Below are 21,204 nucleotides of genomic sequence, written 5' to 3'. Positions count from 1 at the left end.
TGCCCATATTTTCCCAACATGCTCCCAGTCATGAGTCCTCTAATGGAGTCTTTACCTGCCTCTTCCATATTTAGTAGTTGCCCAATTTCAAAGTTTTCAAAGAATTTCTACTTTCTCCTATAATCATGCTTCCAAAATAACACTTCTTGCTATACAACTCAGTTAACTTTCCCCAAAACATTACTTTGTTATTTAGTCCTACTGCATGAATAGTCCATCTAACCTGATTTTAGCTTCTACTCCAACAGAAACAGTAGAGCTGGTAGATTCCTCAGACACCGAACGCTGGAGAGCTGGTATTAGCTGCTTATTGCCATCTACTTCTGTATCACCATCCTCTTCTGCAGATTGTTCTTTAACTTCTGCTGAAATAGAAAACAGACACAAGAAGATTCTATTTTCTCTAATTATTTAAGTAACTAATAAACTTGCTTTTCTGAATTTATCTGCATTTTTTGAATAAAATAATTCTGCTAGTAAAGAATTAACCATAAATTACTTACATGCAAATTTCAAATTTGCCTCTGAGGTGAGAATTAACCAAAAATGAAAATGTCTGTTTTTAAAAGTATTTTTCCCCCAAAGAAATCCTGAATTATCGCTTCTACCACTGACACCATGTTATATGCAAAATATTTTCATCCACTTATATTAGTCAACCAATAAGTATATATTGAGCTTTATGTGAAGCACTGTTCTAAGCAATAACAATATTTTCAAAATGTCAGAACAGCCCTGCTCTTTAAGATAATCTCAATTTAATAGGGGAGGCAATATTTTAAGTAACTAGGCATATAAGGACTAGTAACTTTAAATGGAAGGTGCTAAAAGCTGGAGTGGGAGTTGGAGGAGGATGGGATATTAGAAAAGGGATGATTTTTTTTGTCTCTCTTAAAAGAAGCTAGAGAATAGAATAAATGATGAAGAGAGCATTCCAAGCACAGGAAACAGGACAAAGTAGAAAGACATAGAATGGTGAATTACCAAGCTAAAAACAGCAAATCATTGTGTGACCAGATTGCTGAAGTGTGCAGAGGGAGGAAAGCTTAAGAAAATTGGGAAAAATAAAAAAGGTCTTAGTTGCAGCAAACATTTAATGTAAACTAAAGAACTTCATAAGGAACAGCTAGGTGGCACAGTGGATGGAGCACTAGCCCTGAAGTCAGATGGACCTGAGTTCAAATCTGGCCTCAGACACTTAAGGCTTCCTATTGCCTCAGCAAAAAGAACAACTTTATATAACCCTTGAGGTAATAAGGAACCATAGAAATTTACTGGGTTGTACACTGGCACTCCTACACCTTAGGAAAAGAATGTCAATAACTGATCCAAATAGGAGAAGAGATTTTAGACATGAAGATTTAAACTATCTAGGCAGTTAAGTGGTGAAAAAGTAGATCAATTCATGAAGACATGAGTTCAAAACTGGCTTCAGTTATTTGTTAGTTGAGTAAATTCCTTAATCTATGTTTGCCTCACTTTCTTCAACTGTAAAATGAAGATTAAAAAGAATGTAATAATCACAAGATTATTGTGAGGCACAAATAAGTCTGTAAAATGCTACCCAAAAAAATTTAAAATGCAATAACAGAGTGCCTGGCGCAAAACAGGAACTACATAAATACTTCTTCCGTTCCTCTACCCATGAGATGATTATTTCAAAAGTCCTGACAAGGATAAGGATGGCATCAACTAGAGTGGTGAGTGAGTAGAAAGAATAGGACATTATGGAGGTAAAAATGACTAGAAATGAAATAGAATGCATGAATATGTGGTTAAAAGTGAAAAGTCAAGGATGATACTGTTATGTAAATGACACTAACTGATAATTTTGTAATGAATTGGTTTCCAAAATGCTGTCTTGAAAATGCTGTTTGAGGTATCTATAGGTCATCTACTTCAAGATGACTAAAAATTATTTGGTGACATATTACAATAATATAGAAGAGAAGCCAGGGCTAGATACATCTGGGAATCACAAGTATTAAGTAAATTCATAGGAGTTGATAAGATCAAATGAAACAATATGAGGAGAAAAGAGGGTTACAGGACATAAGCTCTAGGCACAAGTATAAAAAGAGAGTAAAACCTAGTTTAAAAAGTCATTCAGACAGTAGCAAGACAGGATATAAAATTCAAAATAAGATAATATAAATATAAAACATTATATTCAAGAAAGATCAGAATTGTGAGGAAAAAACCACCATTATATTCAGCAATTACGAGATCACTGAAAGTTCTAGATGGGGCAATTTCATAAGAACCATGAAGAAGGAAAAAGGAAAAAAGACTAAACAGGGTCCAAAGTAAAGAGAGGATAATCATAAAATGAGAGTTATCTAGTTAAATGACTTCCTCAAGGAGTTTATGTGGAATAACTTGTGTGTTTAAAGAAAGGGAAGATTTGGAAATATTTGCAAAGATTATAATGAAAGAAGAGAAAATAGTAGGAATGAAACTTAGGAAAAACATAGTAGATGTTGAAGAAAGGCTGGCCTTGTCCAGAGGGGCAACTTCTTCAACAGAAAAAAAAGGAAAAAATAAAATAGGAGGAATGACATGAGATGGCGGAAAAAATACTTCCAGGGACTGACCAAGACTTATGTATATGGTAGAACTAAAGAACAAGAGCCAAAGAATTAGATCTTACTTTTCAATTTTTGTTCCCTCTTCCATAACAACATTTATTCACTGCCAGAATCAGTTTGTAAAGGGAGGGAATTTGTGAGTAGAGACAGTTAAGTGATAAAAGAAAAGAATGCTAATTAGACATTTAAAAATACACAGAAGACAGAAGTTTAAAAAGAGACACTTATTTCTATTGTTTTAAATTTAGGATAAACTACATAATTTCTATGACAGCAGTTTTAGTTTCATATTGGGTGTTCTTTTATGGTATTCTTGCAATATCAAAATGTTAATTTTTTAAGATCTGATATGTTTATGATAAAGTTCTAGAAATGAATTTATTCATAAATATCATTACTTCAAATGAACACATTACATCTTTTTTACAAAACAAATGTATTGCTGTAAATTTGTTTCAAAGACAGACTATACCTCTTATCTACAAAGCTAGCACCTTTCCACTGTACCAGCACATCCAAGAATGCAGAGCCAGTGGAGCAGGAACCCTGCTGGATGTGGACACTTGCTAGAGGGGGGAGAGAACATCTCTTGTTTTGGGATTCCCGATCAAGGAGGAGAAAATTAAGTGATGCCAGAAGCACCATGCCCCCCAACTCAGGTGCTTACACTAATAATTCTTATTTAAAAAAAAAAAAAAGTGAATCAGCAAAGGAAAAAAAAACCAAAACCCTAGTATATAAACATACTAGGGGTAGAAAAATGACTGTGGGGGGAGGGGGGAATCCATCTTTCAGGCAACACTGAAGGAAAAAAAGCTTCTACCCCAAAGAGAAACATGAAGTGCCTCACTGCCTTATAAATTCCCTGACAGAATTTATAGAACTCAAAAAAGAATTTTTGAAAGATCCAAGCAAGGACCTTGGGGGGGGGGGGGGGGGGGGAATCAAAGAAAAAAAGAAAAGTATGGGGAAAAAAAGTTAACCAACTTGAAAAGGAGATATATAGTCTCAAAGACAAAAATAACTTTTGGCAAAGGTCAATGTTGAAAAATTACCCATGCATATGTTTTATAAATAAAAAGCTTTAATTAAAAAAAAGAAGAAAAAAAAAAAACAACCCAAGAGATCAAGAAAAGAAAATATAAGGACTGCCTAAAAGTCTAATTTTTTTTTTTGTGAACAAACAAACAAAAAAGGACCTTGAGACAACAATGCAAGAAATAATACAAGAAAACTGTCCTGGAGTAATAGAACAGTAGGGGAAAGTAGAAATAGAAAAAATCCACCTATCACCACCTGAACAAAATTCTTTGTGGAAAACACATAGGAACATCATTGCCAAATTTCAAAACTGCCAGATTAAAGAGAAAATTATTCAAGAAACAAGGGGAAAAAAATAATTCAAATACTCTGGAGCTACAATTAGAATTGTACAGGACTTATCTGTGGTCTTTTATTGTGACTGCGGATACCATATGTTTAAGAACGTCATCAACAATAGGGCAGCTCAAAAGAAAGATAGGCACAAAGTTAAGGAAAAATAGTAATTCTATGAATGAGACTCAGAGGAAGAATCAAAACAGAGGCATTAGAGGGGAGAGAAGATCTCATAGTTCTGAAAACCTACTCAAATCAGGAATGGGTTAAATAGACAATACTACATATATACCATGAAGGGTATAGCACCCTCCAAAATCTATAAAGAAATAAGGGAGTAGGGGGATGGGAGATGAGTACAGGGTAAGGGAAAAGACAAGAGAGAGATCCATGGGTAGGGGGAGGTTAAGTAATAGCAACACAAATTAGGAATAGTATTTAAAGTAATGAATGAATCAGGAGGGATAGGAAAGATATTGGGGGGAGAGGGAGGGAAAGAACATGACCTGTGCAGATAAGGGGTGTGTGTGGATGTATCTGTGTGTGTATATATATATATGTATAAACAAACATATCCTTTCTTAACTACTAGCCTACTTGGTGGGGAGAGGGGAGAGTTAATGAAATAAAGTAAAAAAGGTGTGCAGCAGAGAATAAAAAAAAAAAACAATTTACAAGAAAGTAAACAAAAGAGGGACATTCATAAAGATAATTTTTTCCACTGATATTTATATCTTCTTGATCTGGTAAACTGCTTTATTTATTTTGAATCCTCCCTGATACTCTGCTCGTCCCATGACAATGTTCTTTTTTATTTTGTATTCCTTTTCTGTTTTTTCTTTTCTTGTTTTTTTTTTTTAAATAAAAGAAAAGAAAAGGAGATTATAAGGAATCCTTTGCTATCACTCAGTGCTGGATTCTATTGCGCTGCCCAAAATCAGTTCTACCTCATAGGCCCAGGGTTAAGTGCAGTACTACCACACTAGAGATCCAGGAATCTCACAGGCCAGAGTACAGACCAGAAAAAATACGATATTTCACCTTAGATTACACTACTATAGAAGAACCAAAAACTTACAGATTCACAGAAGTAGCCCAAAAAACTACAGAACAAAAAATCTGAAAGTTTCAATAGGGCCTCCTCCACCATGGGAGCACTGTCCAACTTTGACTTAACTTAAAGTCAAGAAATAGACTGGATGGGGGCAGCTAGGTATTGAAGTGGGTAGAGCAATGGCCCTGGGAAAGACCCAAGTTCAAATATATCCTTAGATATTTGAAACTTAATAATTCTGTAATCCTAGGCAACTGATTTAACCCTGATTGCCTTGGAAAAAAAAAATAATGAATGAACAACAAAGAAGAATCTGAGCACAGAAAGTTACCATGGTGAGTCAGGAGATCAAAACACAAACTCAGAAGGAGACAATGTGTCAATATGGCTACATACAAAACCTCAAAGAAAATGTGAATTAGTCTTAGGCCCAAAAAACTCATGGAAGAGTTAAAAAAGGATCCTAAAAATTAAATAAATAAAAGAAAAATAAGGGAAAAGGAATGCAACAGGCCAAAAGGTAAGAGATACAAACATGCAGAAAACTCTTTGAAAAGCAAAATTTGGCCAAAAAGAAAAAGACAAAATCTACAAAAATTCACTGAAAAAAATAATTCTTTAAAGATGAGACCAAATGGAAACTAATGAGGGAGGGAAGGAGAGAAGGAGAGAGGAAGGAAGAAAGGGAGGAAAGGAAAAGAAAATATGAAATATATCATTGGAAAAACAATTGATTTGAAAAACAGACTGAGAAAGATATTCAGAATTACTCAATAACCTGAAAATCACAATCAAAGAAAGAATGTAGACATCACATTTCAACAAATTATCAGTGGAAATTGTCATGATATCCTAAAACCAGAGGATAAAATATTAAATGAAAGTATCCACTGATCATGTCCAGAAAGAGATTCCAAAACTAAAAACATCCAGGAATAATATAGTCAAATTTCAGAGTTCCCAGGTCAAGGAAAAAAATAATCTAATTAGTCAGAAAGAAAATTTTCACTGAAATATCAGGATGACACAAAATTTAGCAAATTCTTTACCAGTAGACCAGAGGGGCTTGGACTATGATACTCTGGAAGGCAAAGGAGCTACGATTTCAACCAAGAATCACCTATCTAGCAAAACTGAGTGAGTACAGAATTCTCCAAAAGAAATAAAAAGGAGAAAGAGCTCTGACTATAAAGAACTACTATGGAAACAGGGAAGAACAGAATATAAATCCCAGAAGAGGACACCCAAGACCAGAGCTGACAAAATGCTTCCAGGTGAAGCCTCAGAGGGGAATGTGAACAAAATAACTCCTTTAAAAGTACAAGTAGCCTAATGCAAAAGGAAGCAAAAAAAGCTAAATGAAGAAAAATAACTCAAAAAAATTTACTTCCAATTGTCCAGTTTTAATGACTAAATGGGGAAAAAAATAAAGTACTGCAAAATCTTGATTTGACTAATAACAGTTAATTCTTTCTTATTTCTATCAGCCTTCTCCTTGAAACAATGTCAAAAGTTTTTGTCTGGCAGATTGTAAAACAGAATGCTATGGTCAACAGTGAACACATTGTCATGGAGAAGGATATGAAGCCTGTAACAATTGAAGGCAGAAAGAAGTCTAGTTGCCAATGCTTTGCTGTCTCTAGTTAAACACTTCCTGACACTTCAGATCCACGATTAAATGCCACCCTGTGCTTATGCCCAACGCAATAAAGCAACTCATTCAGCCCAATGAAATATTCCATGCCCAGCTGCTAGGGTGCATGCAAAGCTTTTTTTCCTCTTTTAAGCACTTTTTCCTCTTTAAATACAATTCAGTCAAAATGTTTGTAGTTCACATTTGTAGAAAACAAGGCACAATAAGTACTTTGGCTTTTCTTAAAAATAACAATTTTTTTCCTCAGACTGAGTCCTCTAGTGCTTCTAAATCTTTACTTTCAAAATGACCCAGAATACAAGATGTTATTCTTTTTACTGAAATGTTTCTAGAAATTATCTGAAAATACAAAAAAAAAAAAAAAAAAAAAGGTTTTAAGAGAAAAGTCAGCAAAGTTAACAAAGATGGTAGCCTAACTACCATATAGGCTAAGATGGCACAATGGATAGAATATCAAAAGCCTAGAGTCAGAACACTTCTCAAGTTCAAATGTGGCCTCAGACATTTACCTATATGAACCTGGGAAACGCACTTAACCTTGTTTTTCTCAATTTCCTCATTTGGAAAATGAGATGGAGAAGGAAATCATTCTAGTATCTAGATAGCCAAGAACAATCAGGAACTACAGAAAAACAACTGTTTAGCTTGTGTTTACTGATTTCTCCACTAGATGGTGAACATTTACTAGGTAAGGCAAAAGAAGTGGGCTTTTTGGAGAGGTATTGTAAATTTATCAAGACTGATCTCACTATACATGTATACATAGATCCCAAAAATTCATTCAAAGGAGAAATTAACACAGTAAATTCTTAACATTAGTAAACTCATTTTCACAATTAAGAGAAATTAGAAAGGTTAAACTTTAAGCATGGAGCTAAATCTTCTAATACTCCAAGTGAAAAATGACAGGATATACAAGGATAATTTCACAGGGAAGATAAGGGAATTGATGCAGGAATCCAAGTTAATAGGAATGTTTTGAGATAAAATCATACAAGCAAAGAAATGAGAGGGACAAAATAAAGTCAAATTACTCAACTTCGTACACTGGTAAAACAAGGTACACATAATATCAGTAGAAACATACAAAGGAAAAATATGTTTTTTAAAAATTAGCATATTTTGTAAGGAACACATTTAAAGCAGAATCTAAATGGCTTCAAGTGAAGTTAAAAAAAAAAAAAAAAAAAAAAAGCAGGGGTAGTGATCCTGATCTCAGACCAAGCAAAAAAAAAAAAAATCTAACTAAAAGAAATAAGGAAGGAAACCCTATCTTGGCTAAAGGGTACCATAAATAATGAATATATACATACATGCACCAAGTGGTAGAGCATTCAAATTCCTAAAGAAGTTAAGAAAGCTACAAGAAGAAATAAGACAACAAAACTATACTAAGTGGGGGATTTCAACCTTGCTCTCTCAGAACTAGATAAATCAAACTACAAAATAAATAAAAAGGAAGTTAAACAATGAAACTAAAACTAACACTCAAAGATTCAAATTGGAGGTAGACTTAAGAATCCCTTGCATAGGTATAATCATCAAAGTCAAAGATGTAAATAAAACTGCATGGGGAAGAGTATGTGAAAAAAAAAAAAGACAACCTAGGACAAGTCAGTAAGAAAAATAATGTGAATTATAGGATGGTTAGTTACTGTCCTTTATTCTTGGAGAAGATCAAAACTACATCACTATGTTAGATTCAAGTTGGCGGGTCTGACTGTGGCTGATCAAACCAACATGAGTTCAGAATGTTCTGCCACAAGTCAGACAAAAAGTCCCTATGAACATCTGGGGGTAGCGCCTCTCTAAGTTGGCAAATCCTTCTTCTTCTGAGGTACTTACTTCACTTCTTTTTTGGTCATAGAGCAAAGTTTGAATAAATTCAATTCCAAAATATATTGTTTTCCCCAATTTTCAATCCCTATTTCTTCAAGGTTATTATAATGTATTGTTCCTCTTGCAGGATTATGTGTCCTTAGAGCATTTTAATGTTTTGTTGACCAATTACAATTATTTTATTTGGGAAAGAAAAATCTTATTACTTTTTAAAATTTTAATAATTATGCATAAAATGCCCTTTCTCTTTATTTACAATGCCACCAGCATATTATAGATTTGAAAAGAGAAAGCTGTTAATGTTGTCCCTATTCATCCTTATAACACTCCTAATTACCCACTTCCACATATTCTCAATATCCATGACCCCCTTAATCCTATTAATTTTTTCAGTTTGTGAGGCAGGAATTGGCCTCGCACTACTAATCAGAATCTCCACCACTCATGGTAATGACTATGTCCAAAATCTTAACCTATTACAATGATAAAAGTCCTCACAGCAACTTTCATGTAAAAAGAAGCTGAAATTGAAAGACTTTTTAAATCTTTAAATTAAAAAACTATAAATTTTCAACAAAGGGATAAACTACCACTCAGGCAACACCAGGCTGGGTTGGTCCTATGCTAGTATCATAGTCAATTCCAAATTTCTTAAGACACACACCTTCAGAGAATCCTTTTATCTTTTTGATCATCTTGTGAACTTTTGCCTTGTGTGAGTTCACCATAAAATAGTCTGTTTGGCAATTGTACATTGGTACAATGAGGCCAGTCCACTGGAGTTGCGCTTCAGAGACTGAAGGCTTGGCAGTTTATTTCGAGAAAAGACTTCAGTGTCTGACATTTTATCCTACCAGATGATCTTCAGAATCTTCCTAAGACCAATTCAAATAGAAGCAATTCAGTTTCCTTGCACGGTACTGGCACACTGTTCGGGTTTAATCAATCTAATACCTTTCATTTCTCACACTTTTCTTCAGAGACTCCCAAACACTGAACTAGCTCTGGCAATGTATGATTATCAATGTAAATATCCCAGGAAACTATACTGCCATGGTAAGTGAATTTATTCACAGCTCAAACTTTTCTATCTATAGGATGATAGATGAGTCTGAAAGCTGTCCAAGAAGTCAACTGAACAAAGGAAAAGAATGTAAGTTCTAAAAACTTTCTAAAGTTCACAAAGCTAATAAATGAACTTCAACACAGACCTCCCTGAAGCCAGTGGGCTCTTAAATACCACAATGCTTCCTAATCTTGTTGTTTTTCTTATTACCTATAAGGATATATCCTTAGTGTTAGTTTATCCCTTTGTTGAAAATTATAATTTTTCAATTTAAAAATTCGTATCTTCAATTCTGGTGAACGTGGCTCTCTTCAACAATGAGATGAGCCAAATCAGTTCCAATTGTTCGGTAATGAAGATAACCAGCTACACCCAGCGAAAAAGCAATGAGAAATGAGTGTGGACCACAACATAGCATTTCTATTCCTTCTGTTATCGTCCACTTGCGTTTTTGTTTTCTTTCTCAGATTATTTTTACCTTATTTCTAAATCCGATTTTTCTTGTGCAAGATAACTGTATAAATACGCATACATATAAAAAAAAAAATTCGTAACTTTCGATTTCAAGCACCTTTTACAAAGTTTTCTCTTCTTAGATATATAATATGCTGGTGGAACTGTAAATAAAGAAAAAGGGAATTTCATATTAATGATGTAACTGGGTACACCTCAATTATTAAAAATTAAAAATAATTGCAAAATTTTTCCAAATAAGGCAATTGTAACATATTTGGTCAACAAAAGATCAAAAAAGGATACATAATCCTGCAAGAGAACAGAAGCACCCTGAAAAGAACATGGATTAAAAATTAGGGAAACAATATGTTTTGGACTTGAATTCAACAGCAACATGTATCTAAGAAAAAAAAAAATTCCCACAACAACATATTCAAGAAGTTGTAATCTAGCCTTTTTGGAAAGCCTACACCAGAAGAATTCCACTATCTTCCAAGGTAATTCCAAAAAAATAAAAAGATTCCAAAGTTGAATTCTATTAGCAAGTTTTTTCTATACAACAAACCCTAATATACCTTCACCTATAAGTTTTAAATGACTTTGTAAGGATAAAAGGAACAAACTAGGATTTGAAGAGAAGATAAAGGCAGCAAGGAGAAGAGAAAAAGTTCCAACTATGAAGGACAGTAAGTGGGGAGGGGAGAGGAAGGTTGAATATGTTTTTGGAAAAAAAGATCCAATGGTATCACTACATCAAAGTAAAGCAGATGGAATAAGGAAGAGAAGGGGGATTTCAAGGGTCTTAAAATTAGGAAGATAAGAGAGGCCCTTTGAGCAATCAAACATAATATAGAAATCTACTAAAAGGCACAATAACACATGATAGGGAAACAAAGAGAGCAAAAGAGAATTCCTGCCCAAGCTCAAAATCTAATAGGAGAGAAAAGCAAACAAATATGTACAAATTATATACAGCATCCTGTATTAATTAGAAATTAATAAATAATAGGGTTAAAATTAAGAGAGACTGAGAAAAGCTTTCATACGATAAGCCTTTACCTAAAGACTTGAAGGAAATAAGCAATCCAGCTGGTAGAAATAAGGAAAGAGCATTTTAGGCAAGAGCAATAGCTAAAGAAATGAGCACCAGCCCAGTGATAAAGTATCTTCCTGAAGGAAAATAACTCACTGGAGGGATATATTGGGTAGCCAACTGGAACAGGAGACAAAGACCACTGACACCTTGATTATGCCAAGTTGTACACAATCGTCAACCTCACTCTCCCTTAGAGAATTAGATATTCTATACATATAGAATATGTGTATTCTGTCTGTGATATTCCTAGATACATTGGATGAACTTAAAATCTTTGTCCGATCAGGCTCAAGGTGGTCCATAGCACCTACTTCAGTCACAGGGAGGACAGGAGGGAGAAACAAACTGTTCTCATCTGTCCACTCCTTCAAAGGAAGTCTTCCTATGTTTGGAGCAAAGATCCCACGGTCCAACTCACTCACTCATGGGTCTGGAGCCTGTCGATTGCCCTTATCTTTGTTTAGCCTGTTGGCACAGATCAGTAAAATATTGATGCCAAAAGTAAAAGTTGGGTGACAGGACACCAAAGGTGAATGAGGAGTTCTGGAAAGGGCTTGACAGAGGGGTGACATGGTTGTCACTGTACATCAGGAAAAATAATTTGGGTGGATAAATGGAAATGGATTGAACTGAGGAGAAACGTGCAGAAACTAGATGTACCAGAAACCTGTTACCCCAGTCCGAGAGGGAGATGAAAGAGAATTGCACTACAGAGGTGATAGTATCAAAACAGAGAAGGTAACACATTCACGAGTATCTAAAAAGATTAAATACACAAACTAGATCACATAGAGTGAGATAGAATAAGGTGGGTCTGACATCAAGACAGGTTACAAGAATAGGGGACCAGTACGAAAGGACTTAATTTTGGAGGTGATCTTCAAGAGCTTATTAAATAAAAAAATAACTTTGATGCAGTCTTTAAGATTAATTCCTTGAGTGAAGGAAGATACCAAACAGAGCTTGCCAGTGCTTGGCTCTAATAAAATCTTAGCTTCTACAAGAAGGTTTTTTTTTTTTTTTGGATCCTTCTTGATGCTATTGCCTTCCCCCTGCCAACTATCTCCAAATCATCCTTTATATTGCTTGTGTATACAGATGTTTGCATTATTGTCTGGCATGTCAAGACTGCAAATTTGTTCAGAATCCAAAATACCAAACATATAGTCGTTGTTGAAACAACGATTAAGAGAGTTGTATACTGAGGGCTTACTTTAAGGTCTGCAACTAGAATGGGCAAATTTTTGTCATTTTGGCATACAGAAAAGAGCTTTTATAGAGAAAGGGAAAATGGGGCAATAAGTGATTGTGGCAAATACTTAAATCTCACTCTCATCTGAATGTGCTCAAAAAAAGAAAGACTGCTTTCTCTATATGTGTGTGTATGTGTGTGTCTTGAGGTGTGTGTGTGTATATATATTCTATACATATGTGTACTGTGCAAAACATGTACATATATGTATAAGTGTGTGCTGGGCATATGTTGACATATAAATGTGCACACATATACTCTAGAAGTTATATACATCTATCTTCATATTGAAATAAGAGGAGAAAGGATAAGAAAGTGGGGGTAGGTGGGAGGATGGGATAAAAAGGAAGGCAGTATAGAAGGAAGGCAGTATAGAAGGAAAACAGATTTTTGAGGAGGGAAGAGAGGGAAAGGAAAAGAGAAAGAGTAAGATGGAAACAGAGAAAGGAAAGAGACAGAGAGACAGAGGAGGATAACCAGAAGAGGATAAAGGGAAATAGTAAGCAAAACTGTGAATGTGAATGGCATGAGCTCACCCATAAAACAGAAGCACATAGCAGAATGCGTTGGAATCCAGAATCCAGTAATATGTTGTTCACAAAACAAAACAACAACAACAAACAAACAAAAACAAAAACCACATACAATTAAAACAATACTCACACATAGTTAAAAATAAAGGGCTTGAACAGAATCTCATCAGCTAGGGTAAATTAGAAAAGGTAGGGTAAGAAAAGGTAGCAAAGATTTCTGACAAAGCAAAAGCAAGAAAAAACTAATTAAAGATATAATCAGAGAAACCGTTTTGTTTACAGTTTTGTTACTGTAACTGTTTTGTTACAGTGAAGTATCAAAAAATTTGAAGGGCAAATCTCTCGGATAAAGATCTAATTTCTCAAATATATAGGGAACTAAGTCAAGTTGATAAAAATAAAAGCATCATTCCTCAACTGATAACTGTACAAAGAATATAAACAGGCAATTTTCAAAAGAAATGAAAAAAATCTATAGTTCTAAAATACAGCACTAATTAGAGAAATGAAGCTAGGTATATGGAGTAACAGGCTGGAATTCATCAAGAGTCAACTTCTGTAGAAAAAAAATGTGATTAAAAATGTTGTTTCTACATAAGGAGGTATAGGTGTAGGAAGAGTGGGGACAACTACATATACATATGTAACTGTGTATACATTACATACATTACAGAGAACATGTAACTGATTTTGTAAATGGTCACAATTTAATTAGTGATGGAGACTCACATGGAGAAATTATGTGTTCCAGATAAGCTGTAATCTCTGTAGAACCAAACCAAGATGGAATCAGAGGAGGGACTAGCATATCAGGTTCAGGGGTATAAAAATCATGCTTTGGTGACGTTTTTTAAAAGATGTGCCTACTTCTGGACACCCCTTCTTGAAATATGGCAAATTAAAATCTTTTCCTGGCTTTATCATCGAGTCTACATAAGAGTTCTCAAGTAGGACACTTGTCTCTTTACAACTTCATTAGATACATGATCCTGATCAAGTCACTTAACCCCGTGTGCTTCATTTCCGTATCAAAAGTAAGCTGAAAGATAGAATACACCACTCCAGTACCAGTCAAAAAGTGTCAAACACCCCAAAGAAGACAAAGTAACTCTGAAGTACCATCTCACACCTATCAGAAATGTCTAATGCTCGAGAGGATGAGGGGAAAAAAGTAGTGAATTGGTTCAACCACACTGGAGAATAAGCTGGTACTGGGCCTAAAGGTCTATAAAATTATACCTACCCACTGTCTCAGCAATAACATCACTTGATCTCCAAAGAGATCAAAAGTACACGCATATACAAAAGTATTTATTGCAGCTATTTTTGTGGGAGCAATGAATTGGCAGGTTGAGGGGTTGTTCATCAATTGCAGAATGGCTGAAAAGGTTATAGCATATGTCTGTGATGGGATGTTATGGTGCTCTAAAAAAATTGGAATAAGAAATAGGAGGTGGAATTTCCAAAAAAAAAAAATCACACAACATAAATTGATGCGAAGCAATGTTGTAATGATGATCAACTGTGAAACTCTCATCACTACAATGATCAAGCCGATTTCAAAGGATTCAACGAATAAATGAATGAATGAATAATAGTAATGCTATCCACTTTCAAAGAGAGAAATGATGAACTCTCAGTGCAAAATGAAGTATGATTTGTTCACTTTATTTTTTACCCTTTTAGAGATGATATGGCTAATAAGGAAATGTTTTACATGATTTCACATGTATAACTGACATCACTTTGCTTACCTTCTGAGTAGGAAGGATTGGAAGGAGGGAGAAAATTGGGAATTCATATTTTTTAAAAGGAATGTTTAAAAGTAATAATATATTTTTTAGAAAATTTAATGACTCATTTCCTAACAAAATAATTAGAGCAAAGGAAATGCTTATATTCTTCAACTTTAAATTATTTTCTAAATTTTTTTTATTAGGAAAAATAAAAACAGAAAAGGAAAACAAAGCAAAACAAAACAGAACAGAACATTGTCATATGCCAGCAGAACATGAAGAACATAACGATAAATTACCAGTTTAAGAATATATAATAGAAGAAATATGAGTGTCCATTTTTACTTCCTTGTAGACTGTTCTTTTGTTCTCTGCTACACACTTTTTTTTTTACTTTATTCTTTTTTTCCCCCTTTCAAGCAGACTATAATTAAGCACAGGCACACGCGTGCGCGCACACACACACACACACACACACACACACATTCACGAATATGTAAACATACATTTAAAACAGTATTAGTACGGATAACATAGATTTCTTTCTTGATTGAATCTTTAAATATTACTTTGTCTAAGATGAATGATTAATAATAACCATACTTTAGTTCTAATAAATTCTACTCCTGATTCTTGTAGTGTATGTTTATGTCTCTGCTTTAATTCTGCTCCTTAACTTGTTTTGCTATTACTTGTCCTTCCCCCACCCATGAATCCCTTCTTTGTCTTCTTTTCCCATCCTTTGCTTCCCTTTCCTTTCCATCTCTTCCCCTTATTTCTTTATAAATTATGAAGAGTACTATATCCTTCGTGGTATATATGGAGTGTTGCCCATTTAATCAATTCCCTATGTGACCAGGTTGCATCTCATTTGTATAAGATAATTACTATTTTTGCCATTTCCGAGGTGGTTTTGTTTTTTAGAAGTCAAATCATATTCAACTCTGCCCCAATCTTTCTTTTGAGCTATCCAATTGCTGAAATCAACCTTAAACATATGGTATACATTCTTACATATAAAACATAAATAATTTGTCCATGTTAATTTCCTTGAAATAAAGTCCTGAAAATCTACAAGTTCATAGAAGGTCCCCTTTTTTAAATTCAACATTACAAAAAATTTTGTAGGATGACATTTTTGGCCCCGAGACATAGTTTTTTTTGATGATCAGTATATGAGTCTAGGACTTGTGGTATTTTGTTGTGGCTGTTGCTAAGATCTGTACAATTCCAATTGTAGCTCCAGTGTATTTGAATTGTTTCCTCTTTTATTCTGGGGTTTCAAAATTTGACAGTAATATTCCAATGTGTTTTCTATAAAGGATCACTTTGAGGTGGTGATCAGTAGTATTTTTCTGGAGATCAATTTGGAACTATTCCCAAAGGGGATATGTAACCAAAGGCTATGTAACTATGCATACCCTTTGACAAAGCAATGCCATTACTGGGTCTGTATCCCAAGGAAATCATAAAGGAGGGAAAAAGACCCACATGTGAAAAAATATTTGTAGCAGTCCTTTTTGTAGTGGCAAAAAAATTAGAAAAGGAGTAGATATTCATCAATTGGTTGTGATATATGAAGGTAATGGAATACTATGTATGTATTGTAAAGAATATTGAAGAAGCTGGTTTTAGAAAGGCCTGGAAAGATTTACATGAACTGATGGTGAGTGAAAAAAGGAATGCATTTTATACAGTAACAGGAAATGATCAGCTATAAAAAACTTCAATGGTTCTACAATCCAAAGCAAACCAAACCTATTCTTGTCCTAATCAAGTTTCTCTACTTTTCCTTGCTTTTTCCAATCCATACATTGCTTGCCATTGTCCCAGTTTTCTTTCTCCTTAGTTTTAACCCTATAATTTTCAGTCATTAGGTGTCCCTAAATTCCTGGGGAAAATACATTGGTATGGTTTCTATAAACTGTAATGCTTTTCTTTTATCATTAGGTATTATCTGATTTTCTATGACTCCAGTTGGGGTTTTCTTGGTAAAGGTACTGGAGTGGTTTACTATTTCCTTCCCCAGTTCATCTTAGAGATGAGGAAACTAAAGGAAACAATGTTAAGTGACTTGCCCAGTGCCACACAGCTAATAAATGTCTGAAGCCATATTTGAACTCAGAAGATGAGTCTGATTCCAGCCCAGACACCTATGCACTAAGCCTCCTAACTGCACAACCTTATAATTAACCGGGCAGATTTGACTGAACGTTATCCTCTGTAAATTTAAGTAACTTGTTCTCTTGTCCTATCACTATGTTACAAGCCTGAGACCTGGATTGGTCCTTTACCTTTTCCTCCCAAATGTATATGCCAATGGATGCAAAATCAAACAAAAAAAAGGCAGAATCATGCCAGTGGGGCCCACTAGAAATCTACCATCATCTGACATCAACTGGGTTACAGCAATCCTTTAATTCTCAAAGGAATACCTTACACTGACCATTTTTATTTTTTTTGCCCTTTATCTAATGCCCTTCCATCATAAGAGAGTCATTTGTCTTCTATAGCTATGATTTCAATATTTCACCTTATTTATAATAACAGTAAAATAAACAACAATTTGTATAGCAACAACTATGAGTTAAACCCTATACAAGTATTATTTCATTTTAATTCCTAAGAGGTAGTTCCCATTGTTAACCACATTTTACAGATGAGGAAAACTTAGAAAAACAGAGGTGAAGTGATTTGTCCAACATCACATGGCTGTATAAACAGAGATATAACACTCTCAATTTCTCCTGATTTGCTCTCAAACCTAAAACAAAAGTGGCCTTATTATTATCTGACATCAACTGCCTCACGCTGCAATCAGCCAGTATTTGCAGAAAGAATGTAGAGGGAAATGAACAGATAGAAGGACATGGAAGATGAGCCAACTAAGATAACTGATGAAATATTATTGTTTTATAAGAAATGACGAGCACGATGATTTCAGAAAGGTCTGGAGAGACTTATGTGAAGTGATGGTAAGTTAAGTGAACAGAATCAAGAGAACATTGTACATAGCAACAACAAGATTACATAATGATCACCTGTGATGGATTTGGCTCTTTGCAACAATGAGATGATTCAAGGTAATTACAATAGACTTGTGATGGAGGAATTTCCAAGAAAACTCCCACAATATAAATTGATGCAAAGCAATGCTGTAATGATGATCAACTGTGAAACACTATGCTATCTGCATTAAGAAAGAGGACTAAAGACGCTGATTATGAAACACATAATAGCTCAACTTTTTTGTTGTTGCTTTCTTGATTTTCCCTCCTAATTCTTTTCAAACTTTTTTTGATCCGATTTCTTGTGTAGCATGATAAATGGAGAAATATGTTTACAAGAATTGCACATGTTTACCCTATTTTCTTGCTGTTTAGAGGAGGGGAGTTGGGGAATAGGAAGGAGAAAAATTTGGAACACAAAGTTTTGCAAGGAAGAGTGAACGCTGAAAATTATCTTTGTATATATTTTGAAAATAAAAAGGTATTTTTTTTTAAAAAATGAAGAGCAGGCCATAGTCAGAAAAACTTGGAAAGATATATATGAACTCATGCAAAATGAAGTGAACAGAAAAGGGAAAATTTAAACAAAGTAACAGCAATATTGTCATCGATAATTAATTGTGAAAGACTTAAATACTCTGATCAAAACAATGATCCAAGACAATTTCAAAAGATGTTTCATGAAATGGATAGAGAACCAACCCTGAATTGAGAAAGACCTGAGTTTAAATGCAGATTAAGATACTTAACTAACACTAATGTTAGGCAAATCACTTAACCCTGTTTGTCTCAGTTCCTCATTTGTAAAGTGAGCTGGAAAATGAAATAGTATACCACTTTAATGTGTCTGCCAAAAAAAAAAAAAAAAAAGCCAAATGGGGCCACAGAGTCAGACAACTGAAAAAACTCAATTCAACATGATGAAAAATGCTAATCACCTTCACCTTTACCAAAGAGAGAAATGATGAATTCTGAATGCAGATTGAAACATATTTGTTTGGTTTTTTTTTTAAAAACTTTTAACTGTTTGCATTTTTTGGAACTCTTACATAGCTTCACATGTATAAATAAAATCAGATTGCTTGCCTTCTCAGGAAGGAATAAAGAAGAAAACCTGGAAATAACACTGTTAAGTGATAGCTAAATAAATATATTTTAAAAGGGTTGCTTGGAAAACCAGTCAGCCTATAATGATTGATGCTTAAGAAGAATTTTATGAATACCAAATTCACATTTGAGGATAGTTTATTCTCACTCAGTATTTTTATAGTGGCAATGAAACTAGTCAGTCTACCTTGGCAATGTTCTACAACTTCTACTTTGACATATGAAAGTAGTATTTAGTAAAAAAAAAAAAAGATGGGTTTTTGCTTTTCTTGTGTTTCAATGGTACATACTTTTCATTCATTCAAACAATTAACTACTGAGCTAGTTAGTTATATAAAATACTCCCAAACGAAAGCTCAGAAAATACCTTGCTATTTGACAACAGCCTTTTCCAAATAACAAACTCCCTAAAAAACATACTGATCTCCAACCAGAAGTCACAATTTCCATAGGTAACAAAAATAATAATAAAACAAAGACAAAAAACTAGAGGGGGAAAAAAAAATCAGAGAAATGGGGGGGGGGGGGGAGAGAAGAGGGAATCTCATTCATATCTAAAACAACTGAATTCAAAAAGAAATCAAGAGGAAAAACATTTACCAAATTATCTCAATGATATGACCAAAAAGAGTCCAGACATTGTATTTCATGAAAACATAAAAGAAAATTGCCCAGATCTCTTAAAACCAAAAGACAAAAAGATAAAGAATCCACTAGTCACATTCTGAAATCCCAAAATAACTACCAGTAAAATCAATGCCAAGATCTTGAGCTTCCAGTTTTAAATACTGCATAAGTACACAGGAAGGAAAAACTGAAGTACAAAAAGCCAAAATCAACGTAACACATGATTTACCAAGCACCATCATAAAGAAGCAGAGAAGTAGGATTTGATAATGAAGTGTATTCCTATAGGAAGATGGAAGGGGGGAACAAAAATAAAAAACCACTTTTAAGGAAAGAGGACTTTCAAAGTTTTTCCAAGAAAAAGACCAGAACTCCACAGGAACAATGAAGTTCAAAAGTAAGAATTGAGAAATTTAAAGAAAGAAATAGGAATGACCAAAAAAAGTCAAATAGAAATAAACTGTTTACTAAAAATATGGAAAAACGATATATCTATTTAAAAGAATTGCACATGTTTAACCTGTATTGGATTACTTGCTGACTAGAGGAAGGGGGTAAGGGAAAGGAAGGGAGAAAAATTTGGACACTAAGTTTTGCAAGGGTTAATGTTGAAAACTATTTTTGCTTGTATAGTTTTTAAAAAATAAAAAGCTATTATAATTTTTTTTAAAACAAGGAAAAATGATCTATTTATGCACTCTAAACCCTATCAATAATAGTCACAGAGGTTGTCTGGAAGTGGTTCTTCTATGTCTTGATGATGTTAGGAGAATAAAAAGAGGTCAAGAAAAACAGACTAGAGGGTAAATAGAATTGAAGACAAAGGAAAATTGTCTCATGAGCAGAGTGAATAAACAGACATCTACAAAATCTGGGAAGGGGGTGGTGGAGAAATTAAGAGGATGAAACTTAACTTCTTGGTAAATCGAATAGGTCAAAGGGAAGAATACATGTAAACAGCTGTTAAATAAAAATATAAAATGCTTTTTAAAAAATTTAAAATAAACAGCTAATCATCTTCAAAGAGAAGAAAATCTGATTTGTATTTTTTTTTAAATCCACCAAAACTGAAAGTAAAATTAAATAAGTCATTGTCAGAAACTACTTTGTCCAACTACGTCAACAGAATTGATAATATAGAAGAAATAGATGACTTATCACAACAAAAACATTCTGGCTTATAGGCTATATAAATAACCTAACAAAAATTGAACAAGTTCTTTATCAACTCCGATTTTTTTAATCAAAAGATCAAATTACAAGTGAACTGTAACAAAATAAAATTAATTCATACATTACAAGAACTATTTTCACCTTTCTAAGCTCCTGTCATGTCATAAAAATAGTCTTCTCCCCCCCCCAAGGAAATAAAGTAGTTTCATAATGCTGATACTTAGAATAATTCCAAAAAACATAGGTTTGATTGAAACAAAGGAGAGAGATAGCAGAGAAAGAAAACTATAAACTAATATCCTTAATGAATATTGATGAATAAACTTTAAATAAAATATTAGCAAGTGAACTACAATATATTCAAAAGATTATAGACCATGACTAGCTAAGAATTATACTAATATTGTAGTATCATTATAACATTAAGATAACTATCAAAATGAGTGACTATTAGAAGGTAATAAAAATTATATAATTACATCATTGTCTTCTGAAAGTAACAAAAATCTAACACCCATTTCTGACTTTCAAAAAAAAAAAAAAAAAAAGGAAAAAGGAAAAAATGGCCTTGTTCTTAATACATAAATTGTATCTAAAATCCCATATTAAAAAAAAAAAAAGAATAAGAAGCTTTTCTA

The 21,204-nt window shown here is 33.8% G+C and overlaps 1 protein-coding gene across 5 annotated transcripts in view; it reads right to left on the bottom strand.

Moving 5' to 3' along the window:
- Positions 1 to 21,204, bottom strand: part of KMT2C (lysine methyltransferase 2C) — a 248,676-nt gene that overhangs the window by 156,317 nt on the left and 71,155 nt on the right. For 4 of the 5 annotated variants that reach the window (XM_052000663.1, XM_052000665.1, XM_052000666.1 and 1 more), the window contains exon 3: positions 224 to 365. In XM_052000663.1, the coding sequence (XP_051856623.1) occupies positions 224 to 365 (142 nt within the window). The remainder of the gene's footprint in view (positions 1 to 223; positions 366 to 21,204) is intronic. The other variant, XM_052000664.1, reaches the window with a different exon arrangement.

This window comes from Antechinus flavipes, chromosome 5, assembly GCF_016432865.1.
Source record: "Antechinus flavipes isolate AdamAnt ecotype Samford, QLD, Australia chromosome 5, AdamAnt_v2, whole genome shotgun sequence".
Lineage (NCBI taxonomy): Eukaryota > Metazoa > Chordata > Mammalia > Dasyuromorphia > Dasyuridae > Antechinus > Antechinus flavipes.
Note: the sequence above shows the minus strand (reverse complement) of the source record. Positions and strands in the feature narration are given on the sequence as shown.